Source organism: Lampris incognitus, chromosome 16, assembly GCF_029633865.1.
Source record: "Lampris incognitus isolate fLamInc1 chromosome 16, fLamInc1.hap2, whole genome shotgun sequence".
NCBI lineage: Eukaryota > Metazoa > Chordata > Actinopteri > Lampriformes > Lampridae > Lampris > Lampris incognitus.
The window spans coordinates 43,774,129-43,797,166 of NC_079226.1; the positions used below are offsets into that span (position 1 = coordinate 43,774,129).

The 23,038-nt window shown below is 46.2% G+C and overlaps 1 protein-coding gene across 1 annotated transcript in view; it reads right to left on the reverse strand.

The window, feature by feature from the left end:
* Window positions 1–23,038, reverse strand: part of syt14a (synaptotagmin XIVa) — a 53,907-nt gene that overhangs the window by 7,473 nt on the left and 23,396 nt on the right. Inside the window, exons 4-7 of the mRNA XM_056295469.1 lie at window positions 22,282–22,553; window positions 11,902–12,351; window positions 9,895–10,097; window positions 5,548–5,552 (exon numbers count right to left, since the gene is read on the reverse strand). Of these exons, the coding sequence (XP_056151444.1) occupies window positions 5,548–5,552; window positions 9,895–10,097; window positions 11,902–12,351; window positions 22,282–22,553 (930 nt within the window). The remainder of the gene's footprint in view (window positions 1–5,547; window positions 5,553–9,894; window positions 10,098–11,901; window positions 12,352–22,281; window positions 22,554–23,038) is intronic.

The window sequence follows — 23,038 nt, forward strand, 5'->3', positions numbered from 1 at the left end:
AGGCACTATGTGGGCAGAAGAATATAATCTTATATGTATCTGTGAATGTTCTCATTCATCCAGGTCAAGGTTATCCAAAGTAGTTGAATCAAGTGAAACTGGATATATATACCATATATACCGATATATATATATATATATATATATATATATATATATATATATATATATATATATATACACTACCGTTCAAAAGTTTGGGATCACCCAAACAATTTTGTGTTTTCCATGAAAAGTCACACTTATTCACCACCATATGTTGTGAAATGAATAGAAAATAGAGTCAAGACATTGACAAGGTTAGAAATAATGATTTGTATTTGAAATAAGATTTTTTTTACATCAAACTTTGCTTTCGTCAAAGAATCCTCCATTTGCAGCAATTACAGCATTGCAGACCTTTGGCATTCTAGCTGTTAATTTGTTGAGGTAATCTGGAGAAATTGCACCCCACGCTTCCAGAAGCAGCTCCCACAAGTTGGATTGGTTGGATGGGCACTTCTTTGAGCAGATTGAGTTTCTGGAGCATCACATTTGTGGGGTCAATTAAACGCTCAAAATGGCCAGAAAAAGAGAACTTTCATCTGAAACTCGACAGTCTATTCTTGTTCTTAGAAATGAAGGCTATTCCATGCGAGAAATTGCTAAGAAATTGAAGATTTCCTACACCGGTGTGTACTACTCCCTTCAGAGGACAGCACAAACAGGCTCTAACCAGAGTAGAAAAAGAAGTGGGAGGCCGCGTTGCACAACTGAGCAAGAAGATAAGTACATTAGAGTCTCTAGTTTGAGAAACAGACGCCTCACAGGTCCCCAACTGGCATCTTCATTAAATAGTACCCGCAAAACACCAGTGTCAACATCTACAGTGAAGAGGCGGCTGCGGGATTCTGGGCTTCAGGGCAGAGTGGCAAAGAAAAAGCCATATCTGAGACTGACCAATAAAAGAAAAAGATTAAGATGGGCAAAAGAACACAGACATTGGACAGAGGAAGACTGGAAAAAAGTGTTGTGGACGGATGAATCCAAGTTTGAGGTGTTTGGATCACAAAGAAGAACGTTTGTGAGACGCAGAACAAATGAAAAGATGCTGGAAGAATGCCTGACGCCATCTGTTAAGCATGGTGGAGGTAATGTGATGGTCTGGGGTTGCTTTGGTGCTGGTAAGGTGGGAGATTTGTACAGGGTAAAAGGGATTCTGAATAAGGAAGGCTATCACTCCATTTTGCAACGCCATGCCATACAGGCTCTAACAGGTACTATTTAATGAAGATGCCAGTTGGGGACCTGTGAGGCGTCTGTTTCTCAAACTAGAGACTCTAATGTACTTATCTTCTTGCTCAGTTGTGCAACGCGGCCTCCCACTTCTTTTTCTACTCTGGTTAGAGCCTGTTTGTGCTGTCCTCTGAAGGGAGTAGTACACACCGGTGTAGGAAATCTTCAATTTCTTAGCAATTTCTTGCATGGAATAGCCTTCATTTCTAAGAACAAGAATAGACTGTCGAGTTTCAGATGAAAGTTCTCTTTTTCTGGCCATTTTGAGCGTTTAATTGACCCCACAAATGTGATGCTCCAGAAACTCAATCTGCTCAAAGAAGTGCCCATCCAACCAATCCAACTTGTGGGAGCTGCTTCTGGAAGCGTGGGGTGCAATTTCTCCAGATTACCTCAACAAATTAACAGCTAGAATGCCAAAGGTCTGCAATGCTGTAATTGCTGCAAATGGAGGATTCTTTGACGAAAGCAAAGTTTGATGTAAAAAAAATCTTATTTCAAATACAAATCATTATTTCTAACCTTGTCAATGTCTTGACTCTATTTTCTATTCATTTCACAACATATGGTGGTGAATAAGTGTGACTTTTCATGGAAAACACAAAATTGTTTGGGTGATCCCAAACTTTTGAACGGTAGTGTATATACCAAGTCCAGTTGCACTTGATTCAACTCCTTTGGATAATCTTATATGTAGTAGGATCTCTACAGCAGACAGACTATGCACTCATGGCAATAACAATACATCTTGTTGTAGGTGGTGGCCTATAGATGCTTTATGGTAACAGTTATATAACTGGCAGGTAAGGGTGCAAATAACCTTCACTCTGACTTTTTGGATTTTTCATCAAAACACATTTTTTACCACACACACACACCTTTTTCCTCCTCAATTGTACTTGGCCAATTACCCCAGTCTTCCGAGCCATCCCGGTCACTGCTCCACCCCCTCTGCTGATCCAGGGAGGGCTGCAGACTACCACATGCCTCCTCCAATACATGTGGAGTCGCCAGCCGCTTCTTTTCACCTGACAGTGAGGAGTTTCACCAGGGGGACGTAGCACATGGGAGGATCACGCTACCCCCCCAGTTCCCCCTCCTCCCTGAACAAGCGCCCCGGCCGACCAGAGGAGGCGCTAGTGCAGCGACCAGGACACATACCCACATCCGGCTTCCCACCCACAGACATGGCCAGTTGTGTCTGGGGATGCTCGACCAAGCCGGAGGTAACGCGGGGATTCGAACTGGCGATCCCCATGTTGGCAGGCAATGGAATAGAGCACTACGCCACCTGGACGCCCTATCGAAACACATCTGTATTGTGAACTGACAAACTTAATCTGCACAGTGAATATGTACTTGAGTAAAGTTGGGTGGAGCGGTGAGTGTCGGTGAGCGTTATGGTTCGAGACCCAGCCTCGCCACCAGCTCAACCCAGTGTCACACGCGACTTGTAGGTCCCTTTGGATAAGAGGTGACAAATTACAGGAAGCACCTGAACGCTTGCCACGCTACAGTGAGGGGGTCTGGGGGCGCTGTTATGCTGTGGGGGCATTTTCCTGCCATGGTTTGGGTCCACTTTCTTAGAGGGAAGGGCCACTGCAAATCAATACCAGGTTATTCTGAGGGGTCACCTTCATCCTATGATGAGACATGTCTATCCTGACGGGAGCGGCCTCTTCCAGGACGACAACGCCCCCTTCCACAGAGCACTAGGGGTCACCGCATGGTTTGATGAGGAGGAAGGTGATGTAAATCCCATGCTATGGCCTTCACAGTCGCCAGACCTCAACCCAACTGAACAGCCATGGGAGATTTTAGACCAACGGGTTAGACAGCGCTCTCTACCACCATCCTCAAAACATCCAATGAGGGACTGTCTTTTATCTTTCAGAAGAATGGCCTTCATCCCTCCGATACACTTCCAGAAACTGATAGACTCTATGCCGAGGCGTACCGAGGCTGCCCTGGCAGCTCACGGTGGCCCAACATCTTACCAAGACATATTCTGTTGGTGATGCCTTTCATTTGTCACCCGTCTCTGTGTGTGTGTGTGTCTGTGTGTGTATATATACATATATATATATATATATATGTATTGAGATAAATGTAATTTTAACCACATTGGCAGCTGATCAGTACGTGATAAACGAAACAAGCCTGTTCTGCTATGTATTAGTTTTTCCCCTACATCTATCTATCTATCTATCTATCTATCTATCTATCTATCTATCTATCTATCTATCTATCTATCTATCTATCTATCTATCTATCTATCTATCTATCTATCTATCTATCTATCTATCTATCTGTCTGTCTATCTGTCTGTCTGTCTGTCTGTCTGTCTGTCTGTCTGTCTGTCTGTCTGTCTGTCTGTCTGTCTGTCTATCTATCTATCTATCTATCTATCTATATGTAGATAGTGTTTTTTCCCGAAACCGCCAATGGTGTTGAGTGCTCTACTAATGAGGAGTGGAATATCATCACGGATACAGGAAAAAAGATTTTAATACATAGCAGTAGGCTGATGAGTGCGAGACGCACGAAACGGGCCTGTACTGCTATGCATTAAAATCTATTTTCCTGTATCAGTGTTGATATATATATATATATATATATATATATATATATATATCCATCCATCCATCATCTTAATCGCTTATCCTGCTCTCTGGGTTGTGTTGTGGGGATGCTGGAGCCAGGGAGACACCCTGGACAGGCTGCCAGACCATCACAGGGCTGACACACACACACACACACACACACACACACACACACACACACACACACACACACACACACACACACACACACACACACACACACACACACAATCACACCTAGGGACAATTTTGTACAGTGATTCACCTGACCTACATGTCTTTGGACTGTGGGAGGAAACCGGAGCACCCGGAGGACACAGGGAGAACATGCAAACTCCACACAGACGACGACCCGGGATGACCCACTAAGGTTGGACTACCCCGGGGCTCGAACCCAGGACCTTCTTGCTGTGAGGTGACCGCGCTAACCACTGTGCCCCATATATATATATATATATATACACTACCGTTCAAAAGTTTGGGATCACCCAAACAATTTTGTGTTTTCCATGAAAAGTCACACTTATTCACCACCATATGTTGTGAAATGAATAGAAAATAGAGTCAAGACATTGACAAGGTTAGAAATAATGATTTGTATTTGAAATAAGATTTTTTTTACATCAAACTTTGCTTTCGTCAAAGAATCCTCCATTTGCAGCAATTACAGCATTGCAGACCTTTGGCATTCTAGCTGTTAATTTGTTGAGGTAATCTGGAGAAATTGCACCCCACGCTTCCAGAAGCAGCTCCCACAAGTTGGATTGGTTGGATGGGCACTTCTTTGAGCAGATTGAGTTTCTGGAGCATCACATTTGTGGGGTCAATTAAACGCTCAAAATGGCCAGAAAAAGAGAACTTTCATCTGAAACTCGACAGTCTATTCTTGTTCTTAGAAATGAAGGCTATTCCATGCGAGAAATTGCTAAGAAATTGAAGATTTCCTACACCGGTGTGTACTACTCCCTTCAGAGGACAGCACAAACAGGCTCTAACCAGAGTAGAAAAAGAAGTGGGAGGCCGCGTTGCACAACTGAGCAAGAAGATAAGTACATTAGAGTCTCTAGTTTGAGAAACAGACGCCTCACAGGTCCCCAACTGGCATCTTCATTAAATAGTACCCGCAAAACACCAGTGTCAACATCTACAGTGAAGAGGCGGCTGCGGGATTCTGGGCTTCAGGGCAGAGTGGCAAAGAAAAAGCCATATCTGAGACTGACCAATAAAAGAAAAAGATTAAGATGGGCAAAAGAACACAGACATTGGACAGAGGAAGACTGGAAAAAAGTGTTGTGGACGGATGAATCCAAGTTTGAGGTGTTTGGATCACAAAGAAGAACGTTTGTGAGACGCAGAACAAATGAAAAGATGCTGGAAGAATGCCTGACGCCATCTGTTAAGCATGGTGGAGGTAATGTGATGGTCTGGGGTTGCTTTGGTGCTGGTAAGGTGGGAGATTTGTACAGGGTAAAAGGGATTCTGAATAAGGAAGGCTATCACTCCATTTTGCAACGCCATGCCATACCCAGTGGACAGCGCTTGATTGGAGCCAATTTCATCCTACAACAGGACAATGACCCTAAACACACCTCCAAATTGTGCAAGAACTATTTAGAGCAGAAGCAGGCAGCTGGTATTCTATCGGTAATGGAGTGGCCAGCGCAGTCACCAGATCTGAACCCCATTGAGCTGTTGTGGGAGCAGCTTGACCGTATGGTACGCAAGAAGTGCCCATCCAACCAATCCAACTTGTGGGAGCTGCTTCTGGAAGCGTGGGGTGCAATTTCTCCAGATTACCTCAACAAATTAACAGCTAGAATGCCAAAGGTCTGCAATGCTGTAATTGCTGCAAATGGAGGATTCTTTGACGAAAGCAAAGTTTGATGTAAAAAAAATCTTATTTCAAATACAAATCATTATTTCTAACCTTGTCAATGTCTTGACTCTATTTTCTATTCATTTCACAACATATGGTGGTGAATAAGTGTGACTTTTCATGGAAAACACAAAATTGTTTGGGTGATCCCAAACTTTTGAACGGTAGTGTATATATATATATATATATATATATATATATATACTATATACACACACTATATATATGAATGAATTTATATATGACTTCCTCAAGCATGGGTCCTTTACCTGGGAGTTTGAGGGTTCTGTGCAGTGTCTTAGCTGTTCCTAGGACCACACTCTTCTGGACAGAGACCTCAGATGTTAATCCTGGGATCTGCTGAAGCCACTCTCCCAATTTGGGGGTCACAGCCCATAGTGGTCCTATTACCACTGGGACGACTATGGATTTCACTTTATACATCCGATCTAGATCTTCCCTCAGCCCTTGGTGTTTCTCTATCTTCTCATGCTCTTTCTTCCTGATGTTGCCGTCGCTCAGGATTGCTACATCGATCTCTAATGCTGTCTTCTGTTCCTTGTTGACCACCACAATGTCTGGTTGGTTAGCCAGCACCTGCTTGTCAGTCTGGAACTTGAAGTCCCACAGGATCTTAGCTCTACCATTCTCAACCACCTTTGGCAGTGTTTCCCATTTGGACTCGGGGACTTCCAGTCTGTATTCAGTACAGATGTTCCAGAACACTATCTCAGCCACTTGTTATGCCTTTCAGTGTACGCCTTCCCAGCTAGCATTTTACACCCTGTTCCTAAGTGCCGGACTGTCTCAGGGGCGTCTTTGCAGAGCCTGCATCTTAGGTCTTGTCTGGTGCGGTAGACCCCTGCCTCAAACAATCTGCTGCCGAGTGCCTGTTCTTGTGCTGTGATGATCAGAGCCTCTGTGCTGTCCTTCATTCCAGCATCTTCTACCCACTGGTAGGATTTCTCGATATCAGCCATGTCTTCTATCTGTACATCCCATGGAGGGACTTATTCTTCCATGATACCTCCTCCTCTTCTTCAAAGAAAGTTGAATCAGTTCATCTGGACACGTTTATTTATTTCTGATTTTTCTCCCAATTTAGTGGCCAGTCGATCCCGATTGTAGTTCAAACACCACCCTCATACTGCATGCGTTCGCCAACTGCATCTCTCCGGCCGGCAGTCTCGAAGGAGACACCTCGCCACTTTCGTGACAAGGTAAATCCAGGCCGAACCACTGCTTTTTCCCCACACACCCAGAGACGCATTCATGTGACGAACACAAGCCGACTCCGCCCCCCCCCCCCGAACACAGCGCTTCCAATTATTGCTGCTTCATCGAGGCTGGCCATAGTCGGATCTGATGAGACCGGGGCGCGAACCCCGGTCCCCAGTGGGCAAATCTGGACACGTTTATTGACAGAAACATTTCATCATCATCTAAGTGACCTCTTCAGTCTTGACTGACTGCAGGAATCCCACCCTTATAAACAATAGAGTGGCATAACAACTGAAACCAATGATTAGTTTCACATGCAAATATGGGCGTGACCATTAACTAGAGTTACAATGGCCATGTGTACTATTCACAGAGGATTTGGGAACGTTTGCAATCACAGAATTGTAAGATGGCGACAGGTGTACTCTTAGCCCCCCCCCCACTTCAGGGATGGTCATTCCCTCTTCACATAGATGGCCTCTTTGACTCCCCGTTCAAACCAGCGTTCCTGCCTATCAAGGATGTACACATCCTCATCCTTGAAAGAGTGGCCACTGGCCTGTAGATGGTGTAGACTATGTAATGGTGTAGACTGTGTAGATGGTGTAGACTGTGCAGTCCTGGCCTGACGTGTTAGCTCTCCTGTGTTGTGCCATCCTCTTGGCCAGCATCTGTTTAGTTTCCCCAATGTACAAGTCACAGTGTACACTATATTGCTCTGTTTGTGCCGGGGGACCAAATCCTTGGGGTGGACCAACTTCTGTCGCAGTGTGTTTTGGGGTTTATGATTGCAAACATTCCCAAATCCTCTGTAAATAGTACACGTGGCCATTGTAACTCTAGTTAATGTTCACGCCCATATTTGCATATGAAACTGATTGTTGGTTTGGGTCGTTATGCCACTGTATTGTTTATTAGGGTGGGACACCTGCAGTCAGTTGAGACTGAAGAGGTCACTTAGAGGAGTGCTGAAATGTATCTGTCAATAAACATTGTGTCCAGATGAACTGATTCAACTGTATTGATTTTCTTACCTGGATTATGAGCATGCATCAAGAGACATCCTGCGCTCCTTCCTCCCTACTGTCTTCTGTTGCTTGAGGTAGTACTCACTCAGCAGTTCGTCCTGGGGGGCCCTATTTCTAACAGCAGTGGAAAACAACACTAGAGGCAAATGTGATGACAATGACACAGGTAACCATCAAATGTGGCATATACCAAGGTGATGCACTATCCCTGCTACTGATCTGCATAGGCCTGAACCCCCTCAGTCAGGTCATCATAAAGAGTGGACATGGATACAGGTTCAGAAGTGGAGTTGCCAACAGCCATCTCCTATACATGGATGACATCAAGCTGTATGCCAGGAATGAGTGAGACATTCACTTGTTGATCGACCTAACAAGGATCTACAGTGATGACATCAGGATGTCATTCAGACTGGACAAGTGTGGTCAAATGGTGGCAAAAAGAGGAAAGGTGGTGAGTACTGAAGGGGTTGAATTACCAGACAGCAGGATAACAGACATATAGGACAGTTACAAGTACCTGGGTATTCCACAGGCAAATTGAAACCATGAGGAGGCAGCAAGGATGTCAGCTACAGCCAGAGAGTGAAGCAGGTTCTGAGGAGACAGCTCAACAGGAAGAATAAGATCCAAGCCATCAACATATGTGCCCTACCAGTCATCAGATACCCGGCTGGAATAATAAGCTGGCCCATGGAGGAGGTAAAAGCCAGAGATATCAGGACACAGAAACTCCTTACAATGCACGGAGGGTTCCACCCGAAGTCCAACAGCCTGAGAGTACGATAAGCAAAAAGATGGAGGCCGAGGGTTAGAGAGTGTCAGGGCCACTATCCGGGATGAAACAATCAATCAATCAATCAAGCTGCATTTTATGTACTGCTTTTCTAGCTGCAACAGCCACTCAAAGCGCTTTACATTTCTGGTCAAATCTGAATTTCAGACACCTGTTACAGTAGAGCATAAGCCGTTTTCTGTACAATCCCTACCTATTTCGTATGCGTAAGGCCACCGAAATGTGATTTACAACGATTAACCTATTCACACGTGTATTACATTAAACAAGGAACATCCATGAATACATCAGAAAGAGGCCCCCCCAGGATGAACTGCTGAGTGAGTACCTCAGAGAACAGAAGACAGAGATTGCGGAGGAAGAAGAAGAGGGAGTATCATGGAAGATCAAGCCCCTCAATGGGATCTACCATCACCAGACTGGAAGTCTCCGAGTCCAAATGGGAGACACCGCCAAAGGTGGTTGAGAATGGCAGAACTAAGAACTTGTGGGACTTCAAGTTCCAGACTGACAAGCGGGTGCCGGCTAACCAACCAGACATTGTGGTGGTCAACAAGGAACAGAAGACAGCAGTAGTGATCGATGTAGCAATCTCAAGCAATGGCAACATCAGGAAGAAAGAGCATGAGAAGCTAGAGAAATACCAAGGGCTGTGGGACGATCTAGATCAGATGTGGGTGGTGTAATCCACAGTAGTCCCAGTGGTAATAGAAGCACTATGGGCTGTGACCCCCAAACTGGGAGAGTAGCTCCAGGAGATTCCAGGAACAACATCTGAGGTCTCTGTCCAGAAGAGTCTGGTCCTAGGAACAGCTAAGATACTGCACAGAACCCTCAAACTCCCAGGCCTCTGGTAGAGGACCCAAGCTTGAGGAAGACGCACACCAATCGAAAAAGGGTGAGAGGGGGATTATATATATATATATATATATGTATATATATATATGTATATATATATATGTATATATATATATATATATATATATAAAATGCGGTACTACCATTAGTACATTGTAGTTAGACCAGTGGTCACCATAAAGTTGTCTTTTTTTCCACACTGAGCATCGTCATACTTTAGACAACTCATATAAGGACAAAAGGTACTTACTAGGCGGCTTGTTGGAAGCCAGGTTTTTGAAATGGCTGCCCTTGATAACCTCCACAGAGAGACTTCCTATTGTGGCATTGTACAATAGGCCCACGAGGATCTCAGGTGTGGAACTCTGACTGACTGACTGGAATGATGAGGCGCTTTCACTACATGACATCTCTGAGAGGCTGACCAGGGATTCCCCACCCTGCAGATTTGGGTAAAATTCACAAAAATATTCACTGAAAAGAATGCAGCTTCTAAACAATTCATCATCCCGCTGCAAATTTTGTCCATATAACAAGTTTCCCAAATTCATTGTGATGAATGAAAGTGACTATTTAATTCTTTAGTACTTATTACAATCTTTACAGTAGGGAATAAGGACAAAAAAAGAAGAAGACGTTCATTAAAAAAAATGACAAGTCATTTGAAGAAGCACAATGAAAGACCAACTATCAGCACATAGACCCTTTTACAGTCTGTGATGATGATGATGTACGTGAGTGTGCGCATGCAGTTTGGCGACGGAAGTATGGCGGAGTGCAATAGATTGTCAAGCTATGCAGGGGCATTAACCACCACCAAAGATCATGAATGGTGCCTAAACAAATGACTGACAAATGGTGACTGGCTTCAAGATCCATGTGCTATTAGTGAGTAGCTAGCCAACATTAGCAAGTGGCCCAATATTCAGTGGCCATATATATATATATATATATATATATATATATATATATATATATATATATATATATATAATGACTACATTATCTGTGGTCATGTATGTTCTCTGCACCATTGCACTTTATCATCTCTTATTTCACCTGTATAAGCCAGTCCTTGTGTATATAGGTGAAGATTGTTGTGTTGTAGTGTTGTTATTCTATGTACACTGAGAGAGCCACGAAACCAGAGTCACATTCCATGTAGTGCAAACCCACATGGCCAGTAAACATGGTTCTGGTTCTGATTCTGATGTACAGAACATCAGATACCATGACACAGACTCAGTTTTGTGCCTTGAAATCAGAAATCCTCCCTAGCCAGACAAGGACACAAGACCACAATGCATGAGGCCTGGGTGTAATTAACAGACTAGAACACTGTCCTAACAGGGACTACTAGCCTACATCTTAGATTTAAATAAACCAGGCTTCCAGAGAAATCAAGTGTTAATAGACAACTTGATATCAAATGGGTGCTACAAACACGAGCCTTATGATCGTGTCTTCAGTCCAGCGGTGGTCAAAACGTTTAGAAGCTTGCAGCCATGGACACCACTGGTTGCTCTCAACCGGTCATGATCCTGTCGAGATTCTGCAGAACTTGAGTCCGCTGTTGGAATATCGATTTTGACAACCGAACATGCAACAACCCAACATTTTGATGCCCGTAACGGCTTTAATTCCCTGTTTACAGCTTGATAACTCGTCTGCATGGCTGGGGCAAAACCCCACTTCCGTTGCCAACATGCACATGCATACCCCCCCCCTTTTTCTCCCTAATTGTACACGACCAATTACCCCACTCTTCCGAGCCGTCCCAGTCTCTGCTCCACCCCCTCTGCTGGTCCTGGGAGGGCTGCAGACTACCACATGCCTCCTCTGATACATGTGGAGTCATCAGACACTTCTTTTCACCTGACAGTGAGGAGTTTCACCAGGGGGACGTAGCACGTGGGAGGATCACGCTATTTCCCCCAGTTCCCCCTCCCCCCCAAACAGGTGCCCCGACTGACCAGAGGAGGCGCTAGTGCAGCGACCAGGACACATACCCACATCCGGTTTCCCATCCACAGACACAGCCAATTGTGTCTGTAGGGACGCCCGACCAAGCCGGAGGCAACACGGGGATTTGAACCGGCGATCCCCGGGGTGGTCGGCAACAGAATAAACCACCATGCCACCCGGACGACTGCACATGCATATTTTGATGACGTCAGCTGTAAAAGGATCTATCCAGCATTCTGAAATTCCTGCAGGCTCACCCCTACTATGAACCAAACTTACCGGCAGAACACAGCAAGGGTCCAGGATGACTGGTACAGACATTTTGCCTTGAAGGTTGAGCTTGGTGAGGTAGAACACCTTTTCTCCCAGCACCTTCTCTTTCTTCATCCGCCACATGTTATACAGGCGGAATCGTATGGCGTAATTGCCAATCATCTCTGACTCCACATGACTGAAGCGGAAGGTCTCTGTGAAGATGGGGAACGGGCCTTTCTGAATGCAGGTCTTTGCCCTCTGCTTTTTTGTGGGTAGTAGCACCAGGTGAACCTGCCAAGACATGTTGCCCGTGCGCTTGAGGGGAGGGAGGTCTGTTACAGCTGTGACAGTCACCGCCAGATACTGGTCCTCTGAGTCATAGTCAAACACCACATCCAAGGTGCCGTACTTGGCGATAGGATCCAGTTCGTAGCCCTTAGCAAGTTGTGCCACTGATCCACAGGCTGACATATCCTGCCGAAGAAATGCACAACTTAACAACGTGTACCTCTCATAAAACCTATTTCAAGAATGACATCTATACAAGACAAAATGTTTGCAGACCTTTTCTTAATGTACCGCATGTATGATCCTGTATCATGCACATATATTTGGGCTTCTGTCTGCAGACGCAAGGTCTCACATTTCCACCACACACACAGCTCACTTGGGACCGTGCAGGGTGTTATCACTCTAAAAACATTACATTATGATCTGCTCGCACAATTTTACCACAAAAACTGAAAGTACAAATTGACCTTTAATTTAAAGGCAAAGAAATCAGGCAGTATACTGTTGAGTATAACAAATTAGCAAAGTTGTGGGTTCAGATATCAGGAATATTAATCACTACAGAACCAATAGTCCAGAATTCCCCTTTCAAGAAGCTCACATTGGTAATCTCCAGTACAGGAAGGATCCTGCACCAGCTGTCCATTGTGCAGTCGCTCTTTGGGCAGCGGTGTGGCAGACTGTCGGATGAAGATGCAGTGTTGGCCTCCTGTGACCCTCTTCATCAATGAGCCACTTTCAACACTTAGTGGGCTATTCTGAGATGCCAAACCAACACGCCTTGCACCCACACCAAATATAAGCTTCACACTTTTGCGTGTTTTTTGAGTGTGCGTGACACGTGTGCATGTGTTTACAATCCATGTTGTGGGAACACATATAATCAGGAATCAGGGATAATTTATTGTCATTTCTTACACGTACTTGCATACAAAAAGAAACAAAACTTAATTTCTCCCAGCTCACAGCAGTGCAACACAAAAAACACACACATCCAAGCAGGGCAGGGCCCTGGTCCCTGGACCCACCGGACACAGCAGACCAGGCTCCACCAGCAGATCCAACGCCAGCTCTCCCAGCCAGCCACCTTCCACATGCCACCTCGCACTCACCACCACCACCATGACGCCAAAAATACAGTGAATGCCAGGCGAGGCTGCCGCCACCGCCCTCGGTGTTATCAGAACTAGCGGTCTGCATGAGCTAGCAGTTAGCTTCGCCTTCCCCGCTTCCGCGTCCTGTCAGTCCGCCCTCAGTTTCCTCTTTGGGCAGGGCCATGGTCCCCGGCCCACAGGATGCAGCAGACCAAGCTCCCCCAACAGATCCAGCGCCAGCTCTCCCAGCCGTCAGATGACGACACAAACCCAGACGCGGGCAAAGACACTGCATGGCCGGTACTGGGCGAGGCTGCCGCAAACGGGATTTGGCGCCGCCATGTTATGGTGTTATAATATGTTATAATCTGGACTTTGCAAACAACATCATTAGTTTGAAACACCCACTTTAACTTGTTTCCTGTTAGTTTCCTGCCTGAGCCCTCATAAAGGAGCAGAAGCATGGAGAAAAACAAATCATGGAGTGTCTGGAGACTCACTGCCTTGCAGCCTGTGGTCAGATGCCACTAGGGTATGTGAGCGGAATGGAGCAGCCTGAATTTGCGAGGAGGGAAGAGTGGCTTTTTTGAAAGTTGGGCGTGCCAGCGTTCGTCCTCTCTCTGACACCGCTCCATCCCGGCCCATAATGCACCTAAATTAATGTTGGTTAATAACATTTGTCACAATTAACCTGACTAACATTTTTTTTCTCCCTTTTTCTCCCTAATTGCACCCGGCCAATTAACCCCACCCTTCGGAGCCATCCCGGTCGCTGCTCCACCCCCTCTGCTGATCCGGGGAGGGCTGCAGACTAGCACATGCCTCCTCCCATACATATGGAGTCACCAGTCGCTTCTTTTCACCTGACAGTGAGGAGTTTCACCAGGGGGATGTAGCACGTGAGAGGATCACGCTATTCCCCCCAGTTCCCCCTCCCCAAACATGCACCCCGACCGACCAGAGGAGGCGCTACTGCAGCAACCAGGACACATACCCACATCCGGCTTCCCACCCGCAGACATGGCCAATTGTGTCCGCAGGGACACCCGACCAAGCCGGAGGTAACACAGGAATTCGAACCAGCGATCCCCATGTTGTTGACCACCACGCCACCCGGATGCTACTAAACTGACTAACATCCACTATAAGCTATTGTTTTGAGTCTTTACCACAGTCAAATATGATGCTGGTTAAGACCAGTTAAGTCCTCAGTTCACCGTAGCCATAACTTAAACCTGAAAAAGAAATAAAATCTTTACACTCAACCAATGAAATACTCATTCTGTCAAACATATGCTGACGTCTCTTCTACAATTTCAAATTGGCTCATTCACATTACACATTACTAAATGGCCCACTTAACTTCATTTCCTTCTGGACTGTAGGCAAATGAAATGTGTAGTTCATTATAGATGCAGACAGCAGGAATTGCATGAACATGGAGGGGCTTGCCCAGCACTAACATATAAACATGGAGGGGCTTGCCCAGCACTAACATATAAACATGGAGGGGCTTGCCCAGCACTAACATATAAACATGGAGGGGCTTGCCCAGCACTAACATATAAACATGGAGGGGCTTGCCCAGCACTAACATATAAACATGGAGGGGCTTGCCCTGCACTAATGTATAAACATGGAGGGGCTTGCCCAGCACTAACATATAAACATGGAGGGGCTTGCCTTGCACTAACATATAAACATGGAGGGGCTTGCCCAGCACTAACATATAAACATGGAGGGGCTTGCCCTGCACTAACATATAAACATGGAGGGGCTTGCCCAGCACTAATGCATAAACATGGAGGGGCTTGCCCAGCACTAACATATAAACATGGAGGGGCTTGCCCAGCACTAACATATAAACATGGAGGGGCTTGCCTTGCACTAACATATAAACATGGAGGGGCTTGCCCAGCACTAACATATAAACATGGAGGGGCTTGCCCAGCACTAATGCATAAACATGGAGGGGCTTGCCCAGCACTAACATATAAACATGGAGGGGCTTGCCCTGCACTAATGTATAAACATGGAGGGGCTTGCCCTGCACTAATGTATAAACATGGAGGGGCTTGCCCAGCACTAACATATAAACATGGAGGGGCTTGCCCAGCACTAACATATAAACATGGAGGGGCTTGCCCAGCACTAATGTATAAACATGGAGGGGCTTGCCCAGCACTAACATATAAACATGGAGGGGCTTGCCCAGCACTAACATATAAACATGGAGGGGCTTGCCCAGCACTAATGCATAAACATGGAGGGGCTTGCCCAGCACTAACATATAAACATGGAGGGGCTTGCCCAGCACTAACATATAAACATGGAGGGGCTTGCCCTGCACTAACATATAAACATGGAGGGGCTTGCCCAGCACTAACATATAAACATGGAGGGGCTTGCCCTGCACTAACATATAAACATGGAGTGGCTTGCCTTGCACTAACATATAAACATGGAGGGGCTTGCCCAGCACTAACATATAAACATGGAGGGGCTTGCCCAGCACTAAAATATAAACATGGAGGGGCTTGCCCTGCACTAATGTATAAACATGGAGGGGCTTGCCCAGCACTAACATATAAACATGGAGGGGCTTGCCCAGCACTAACATATAAACATGGAGGGGCTTGCCCAGCACTAACATATAAACATGGAGGGGCTTGCCCAGCACTAAAATATAAACATGGAGGGCTTTGCCCAGCACTAACATATAAACATGGAGGGGCTTGCCCAGCACTAACATATAAACATGGAGGGGCTTGCCCAGCACTAACATATAAACATGGAGGGGCTTGCCCTGCACTAACATATAAACATGGAGGGGCTTGCCCAGCACTAACATATAAACATGGAGGGGCTTGCCCTGCACTAACATATAAACATGGAGTGGCTTGCCTTGCACTAACATATAAACATGGAGGGGCTTGCCCAGCACTAACATATAAACATGGAGGGGCTTGCCCAGCACTAAAATATAAACATGGAGGGGCTTGCCCTGCACTAATGTATAAACATGGAGGGGCTTGCCCAGCACTAACATATAAACATGGAGGGGCTTGCCCAGCACTAACATATAAACATGGAGGGGCTTGCCCAGCACTAAAATATAAACATGGAGGGCTTTGCCCAGCACTAACATATAAACATGGAGGGGCTTGCCCAGCACTAACATATAAACATGGAGGGGCTTGCCCAGCACTAACATATAAACATGGAGGGGCTTGCCCAGCACTAAAATATAAACATGGAGGGCTTTGCCCAGCACTAACATATAAACATGGAGGGGCTTGCCCTGCACTAATGTATAAACATGGAGGGGCTTGCCCAGCACTAACATATAAACATGGAGGGGCTTGCCCAGCACTAACATATAAACATGGAGGGGCTTGCCCAGCACTAATGCATAAACATGGAGGGGCTTGCCCAGCACTAACATATAAACATGGAGGGGCTTGCCCAGCACTAACATATAAACATGGAGGGGCTTGCCCTGCACTAACATATAAACATGGAGGGGCTTGCCCTGCACTAACATATAAACATGGAGGGGCTTGCCCTGCACTAACATATAAACATGGAGTGGCTTGCCTTGCACTAACATATAAACATGGAGGGGCTTGCCCAGCACTAACATATAAACATGGAGGGGCTTGCCCAGCACTAAAATATAAACATGGAGGGGCTTGCCCTGCACTAATGTATAAACATGGAGGGGCTTGCCCAGCACTAACATATAAACATGGAGGGGCTTGCCCAGCACTAATGCATAAACATGGAGGGGCTTGCCCTGCACTAACATATAAACATGGAGGGGCTTGCCCAGCACTAACATATAAACATGGAGGGGCTTGCCCTGCACTAACATATAAACATGGAGTGGCTTGCCTTGCACTAACATATAAACATGGAGGGGCTTGCCCAGCACTAACATATAAACATGGAGGGGCTTGCCCAGCACTAAAATATAAACATGGAGGGGCTTGCCCTGCACTAATGTATAAACATGGAGGGGCTTGCCCAGCACTAACATATAAACATGGAGGGGCTTGCCCAGCACTAACATATAAACATGGAGGGGCTTGCCCAGCACTAACATATAAACATGGAGGGGCTTGCCCAGCACTAAAATATAAACATGGAGGGCTTTGCCCAGCACTAACATATAAACATGGAGGGGCTTGCCCAGCACTAACATATAAACATGGAGGGGCTTGCCCAGCACTAACATATAAACATGGAGGGGCTTGCCCAGCACTAAAATATAAACATGGAGGGCTTTGCCCAGCACTAACATATAAACATGGAGGGGCTTGCCCAGCACTAACATATAAACATGGAGGGGCTTGCCCTGCACTAATGTATAAACATGGAGGGGCTTGCCCAGCACTAACATATAAACATGGAGGGGCTTGCCCTGCACTAATGTATAAACATGGAGGGGCTTGCCCAGCACTAACATATAAACATGGAGGGGCTTGCCCTGCACTAATGTATAAACATGGAGGGGCTTGCCCTGCACTAATGTATAAAAATGGAGGGGCTTGCCCTGCACTGACATATAAACTTTCAAACACTGATCTCTAATAAGCATTGTTTATTATAAGCACAGGTTTCTATGTAAACCTTATTTATCTTATATGAGTGGTATCAAGTTGTGAAGCAGTCACGAGAAGTGGTTTCGTTCATGCGGGAGACAGGAACGAGCACAGAGCGGAGCACAGGAAAGCTGGGGTGGCGTGAGAGCAAAGTGACTACAGAATGCTTTGAGCATGGATTAAAGATTACTGCTGCTCCATTCCACTCCATTACTCCGGATGCCATTGTGCATTCCAAACTGGAACTTTCCTCCAGAAATAAACCCAGCCATTTTTTTATTCATTATAATAATGCCTGGGAAAAAATAAATCCAATTTCACATCTGACCAGAGAGTTCACATACGAGTGTCATGTGCAGCCACATCACACCACCTGAGCTTGGATCAGATCTGACAGTGTTGACGTGCCAGGTCGCATCGGAACGGCAGGTGTAACCATGGCCTTATTAACTTGCTCATCTATACACAATAATATCAAAATTAAACTTACAAGTTAAGGCTTTCCTGATCATAACAGAAGGAAACCTGGCAGCAATATAAGAGTCTCACACCACAAAGAGAAAACAAATTAATTCTGACTGAACTCTGAACTGCTCAATGCAAGATCTAAATTGATGAATAAGAGAAAATTCTTGATATGCAACCACAGGATGGCGGTAAAAAACAATGATAAACACAAATTACTTACCACTAATTCAAAAATGTATAGGATTTTAAACACAGCGTTTTCATATTTAAACATGTTCATGGAAGAAGCAAGGTGCAATCAAAGACCATGTAAAAAACGAATTAAAAATGCTAACCTTCAGTATAACAAACTGTAATTATATCATGCAACCAGCATAGGGCAAAGACCTTCATGAGTTTGACTTACATGAACTTCTGCTGAGTGGGAATAACATAAATCACTTGTTCAGTGGGACACGTCTAATGTATTTGATTTTAAGCACCACCCAAGTCAATATCCTGCAAGGCTACAGAGCGAGGGCCTTTTCTCCTGCTTTGTATTGTTTTTCTCAATTTCAATGGTCTGGATAAGTCTATGGATATGATTTGAACATATTCCTGTACTTTCTGTGGCATGAAAGCCATTCTAGCTTTAAATGGTAGCATACACATGTTCAGACTCATACATAATTATCATTTCATCTTCAGCCGCTTCTCTGGGGTCGGGTCACAGTGGCAGCAAGCTAAGTAGGGCACTCCAGATGTTCCTCTCCCCAGCAATGCCCTCCAGCTCCTCCTGGGGAATCCCAAGGCATTTCCAGGCCAAAATGGACATGTAGTCCCTCCAGCAAGTTCTGGGTCTACCCCGGGTCTCCTCCCAGTTGGACGTGCCCGGAAAACCTCCACAGGAAGGCACCCAGGAGGCATCCTAATCACATGCCTGAACGACCTCAACTGGCTCCTTTCGATGCGAAGGAGCAGTCGCTCTACTCCGAGCTCCCTCCAGATGTGCGAGCTCCTCACCCTATCTCTAAGGCTGAGCCCAGACACCCTACAGAAGAAACTAATTTCAGCCGCTTGTATCTGCAATCTCACCCTTTTGGTCACTACCCAAAAAGTCATGGCCACAGATGAGGGTTGGAACGAAGATTGACTGGTACATTGACATTTTTGCCTTCTGGCTCAGATCCCTCTTCACCACAACGGTCTGGTACAATGTCCACATTACTGCTGATGCTGCACCAATCCGCCTGTCAATCTCCCGCTCCATCCTACCCTCACTCGTGAACAAGACCCTGAGATACATTATCTCCTTCTCTTGAGGCAACAACTCATCCCCAACCGGGAGGGAGCAATCCACCATTTACCGAACCATGGCCTCAGACTTGGAGGTGCTGACTCTCATCCTGTCCATTTCACACTCAGCTGCAAACCCCCCCAGTGCACGCTGGAGGTCGGATTCTGATGAAGCCAACAAAACCACATCTGCCAAGAGCAGAGATGCAATTCTGGGGTTCCCAAAATGGACACATTCCGCACTTTGGCTGTGTCTTGAGATCCTGTCCATGAATATCACAAACAGAATCGGAGACAAGAGACAACCTTGGCGGAGTCTGACAACTACCGAAAACGTTTTTGACTTTGTGCCGAGAATACAGACACAGCTCTCTCTCTTTGTTTATACAAGGACTGGATGGCTTGTAGCAACTGCCCTGGTACCCCATACTCCCGCAGTACCCCTCACAGAGTGCCCCAGAGTGCCTTCAGAGTGCCCCAGAGTGCCTTCTCCAAATCCACAAAACACATGTAGACTGGCTGGTCAAACTCCCATGCCTCCCTCAGCACTTCTGCAAGGGTAAAGAGTTGGTCCGTTGTTCCACGGTCAGGACGGAATACGCATTGTTCCTCCTGGATTTGAGGTTCAACAATCAGTCGGAGCCTCCTTTCCAGCAACCCAGGGTAGACTCTCCCAGGGAGGCTGAGCAGTGTGATTCCCTGATAATTGGAGAAGACCCTCCGGTCCCCTTTTTTGAATATGGGAACCCCCCCCCCCAGTCTGCCACTCCACAGGTGCTGTCCCTGCAGCCAAAACAGTCCAGCAATGTCCAGAGCCTTCGGCATCTCAGGGCGAATCTCATTCACACCCATTGTCTTGTCACCGAGGACCTTCTTAACTTCCTCAGAGCCCTCTGCCAGGGTATGGGTGAGGCTTCCCCTCCACTGAGGATGTGTTAGCTAGGTTCAGTAGCTCCTCAGTGTTCTTTCCACCACCCGACAACATACTCAGTCCGGGTCAGTAGTTCCCCTCCCTGGCTGAACACAGCCTGAGTCAAGCCTTGCTTCCCCTTCCCGAGTTGCCGGATGGTTTGCCAGAACTTCCTTGAGGCCAACCAAAAGTCCTCCTACATAGCCTCACCGAACTCCTCCCACATCCTAGTTTTTGCTCCTGTGACCGCTGAAGCCACAGACCTTCTGGCCTCCTGGTACTTGTCTGCTGCTTCAGGAGACCCCTGGGTCAACCAAGCCCGAAAGGCCTCCTTCTTCAGCCTGACGGCTTCCCTCACCGCCGGTGTCCACCAGCGGTTTCTTAGGTTGCCACCTCGACAGGCACTGATGACCTTATGACCACAGCTCCTACCTGCCGCATCGGCAATCGAGGCTTTGAACATGGCCCACTCAGACTCCATGTCCCCAGCCTCCCTCGGGATACACGTGAACTTCTTCCAGATGTGGGAGTTGAAGACTTCATGGACAGGGGCCTCCGCTAGATGTTCCCAGTTGACCTTCACTACACGTTTGGGTTTACAAGGTCTGTCCCGCAGCCTTCCCTACCATCTGATCCAACTCACCACCAAGTGGTGATCAGTTGACAGCTCTGCTCCTCTCTTCACCCCAGTGTCCAAAACATATGGCTGCAGATCTGATGATACGACCACAAAGTCTATCATCAATCTTCAGCCTAAGGTGTTGGGTACCAAGTACACTTATGAACTACCTTATGTTTGAACATGGTGTTTGTTATGATCAATCTATGACTCGCACAGAAGTCCAATAACAAGGCACCACTCGGGTTCAGATCGGGGAGGCCGTTCCTCCCAATCACGCCCCTCCAGGTTTCTCCATTGTTGCCCATGTGAGCGTTGAAGTCCCCAAGCAGGACTATAGGGTCCCCAGGTAGAACACAATACAGGATACTACCGAGAGACTCCAAGAAGGCCGGATACTGCAAACTACTATTCAGTCCCATGTGTCCCAGTCCCAGTGACTCACAGTCGTATAGAGGTGACCCTATCATTCTTGGGGAGAACTCCAACACGGTGGCACTCAACGGGGGAATTGTGAGTATCTCCACACCCGCCCAGCACCTGTCACCTTGGCCAACTCCAGAAAAGTAATAAGGCCAGCCCCTCTCCAGGAGTTTGGTATCAAAGCCCATGCTATGTGTGGAGGTGAACCCAGCTATATCTAGTTGGTACCACTCCACCTCCCACACCAGCTCAGCCTCCGTCCCTGCCAGAGAGGTGACATTCCATGTCCTGAGGTCCAGTCTGCCATCCCGGAAGTTGGCATGCTCTGGTCCCCCCCTTTGCCTGCCATCTGGCCTGCATTGCACCCTACCCCAATGTCTTCGCAGATGGTGGGTCCACGGGCTGAACATAATGAACTTGCATCTTTTAAAAAAATTGTAATAATAATAATAATTTTTTCTTTTCAAAGTTAGCAGTTATATATGCACACACACACACACACACACACACACACACATTTAAAAATATAGATAACTATGTTAAAAGAAACACTCAACAGTAGGGAAACTTTCTTACTGTAGGGATACTTAACTCACTGGTTTTTTATAAATATATATATATATATATATATATATATAGTTTCAAAATAATGTGAGACTTTGAAAACCAGTTTCCTATCGCCATCACCACCTGATACCCTCAGCATACCACATCACATACCTCTGGGCTGAGAACAGCTGTGCTGTCACTGGGCACATCGTCCTCATAGCTCTTTATGAAGTAGCTCTCGGTCTGCTGGCCACTGCTATCCTCACTTGGGCACTTATCATACAAAAAGTGTGGACTGTCACTGGCGCTGGACAGGTCACTCTTGGCATCACCTAGGTCCGAGGGCGTGCAGGACATCCGTAAAGAGCCGTCCTCATCTTGGTAAGGTGGTGGCTGGAGCTCATCCAGGGGAGGAGGTCGTCGCATTCTCTGAATGGAGCTGGCTGGAAGATAAGAAGCCAGAATGACCACAGGGAATGACAGATGACTTCAACAGGCATGTCGATTCCAACATGTCTAATGAAAGAAAGGAAAAGACACTCGCAAAAAACCCTCTACTGACTGTTCAAAGGAGGAACTCAATTCACTGCACGTCCTAGAGAACCAACACTATGTCCGTTAACAGTGAGGAAGTAAATGATCTTATGGAGTGATATACGTAAATAAACTAAAAGACTTGGACTTCTTTTACGCACAATTCATTTCTATGGGAAATGTACTCACAATATTCAATTATATAGCCCAACAGTTATATGACGTCCCAAAATGTCCCCAAAGCAGCTTAACAGTTTGAGGTTTGAGTTCAGAGAGCGTGAGGAAGGCAATAAAGTTACAAGAGAAAAAACTGACATACAGTTATGAGTGGGAGATACCTGACAGAGGCCAGATATATTAGAATATATTACTTACTTACTCCACAATACAATCA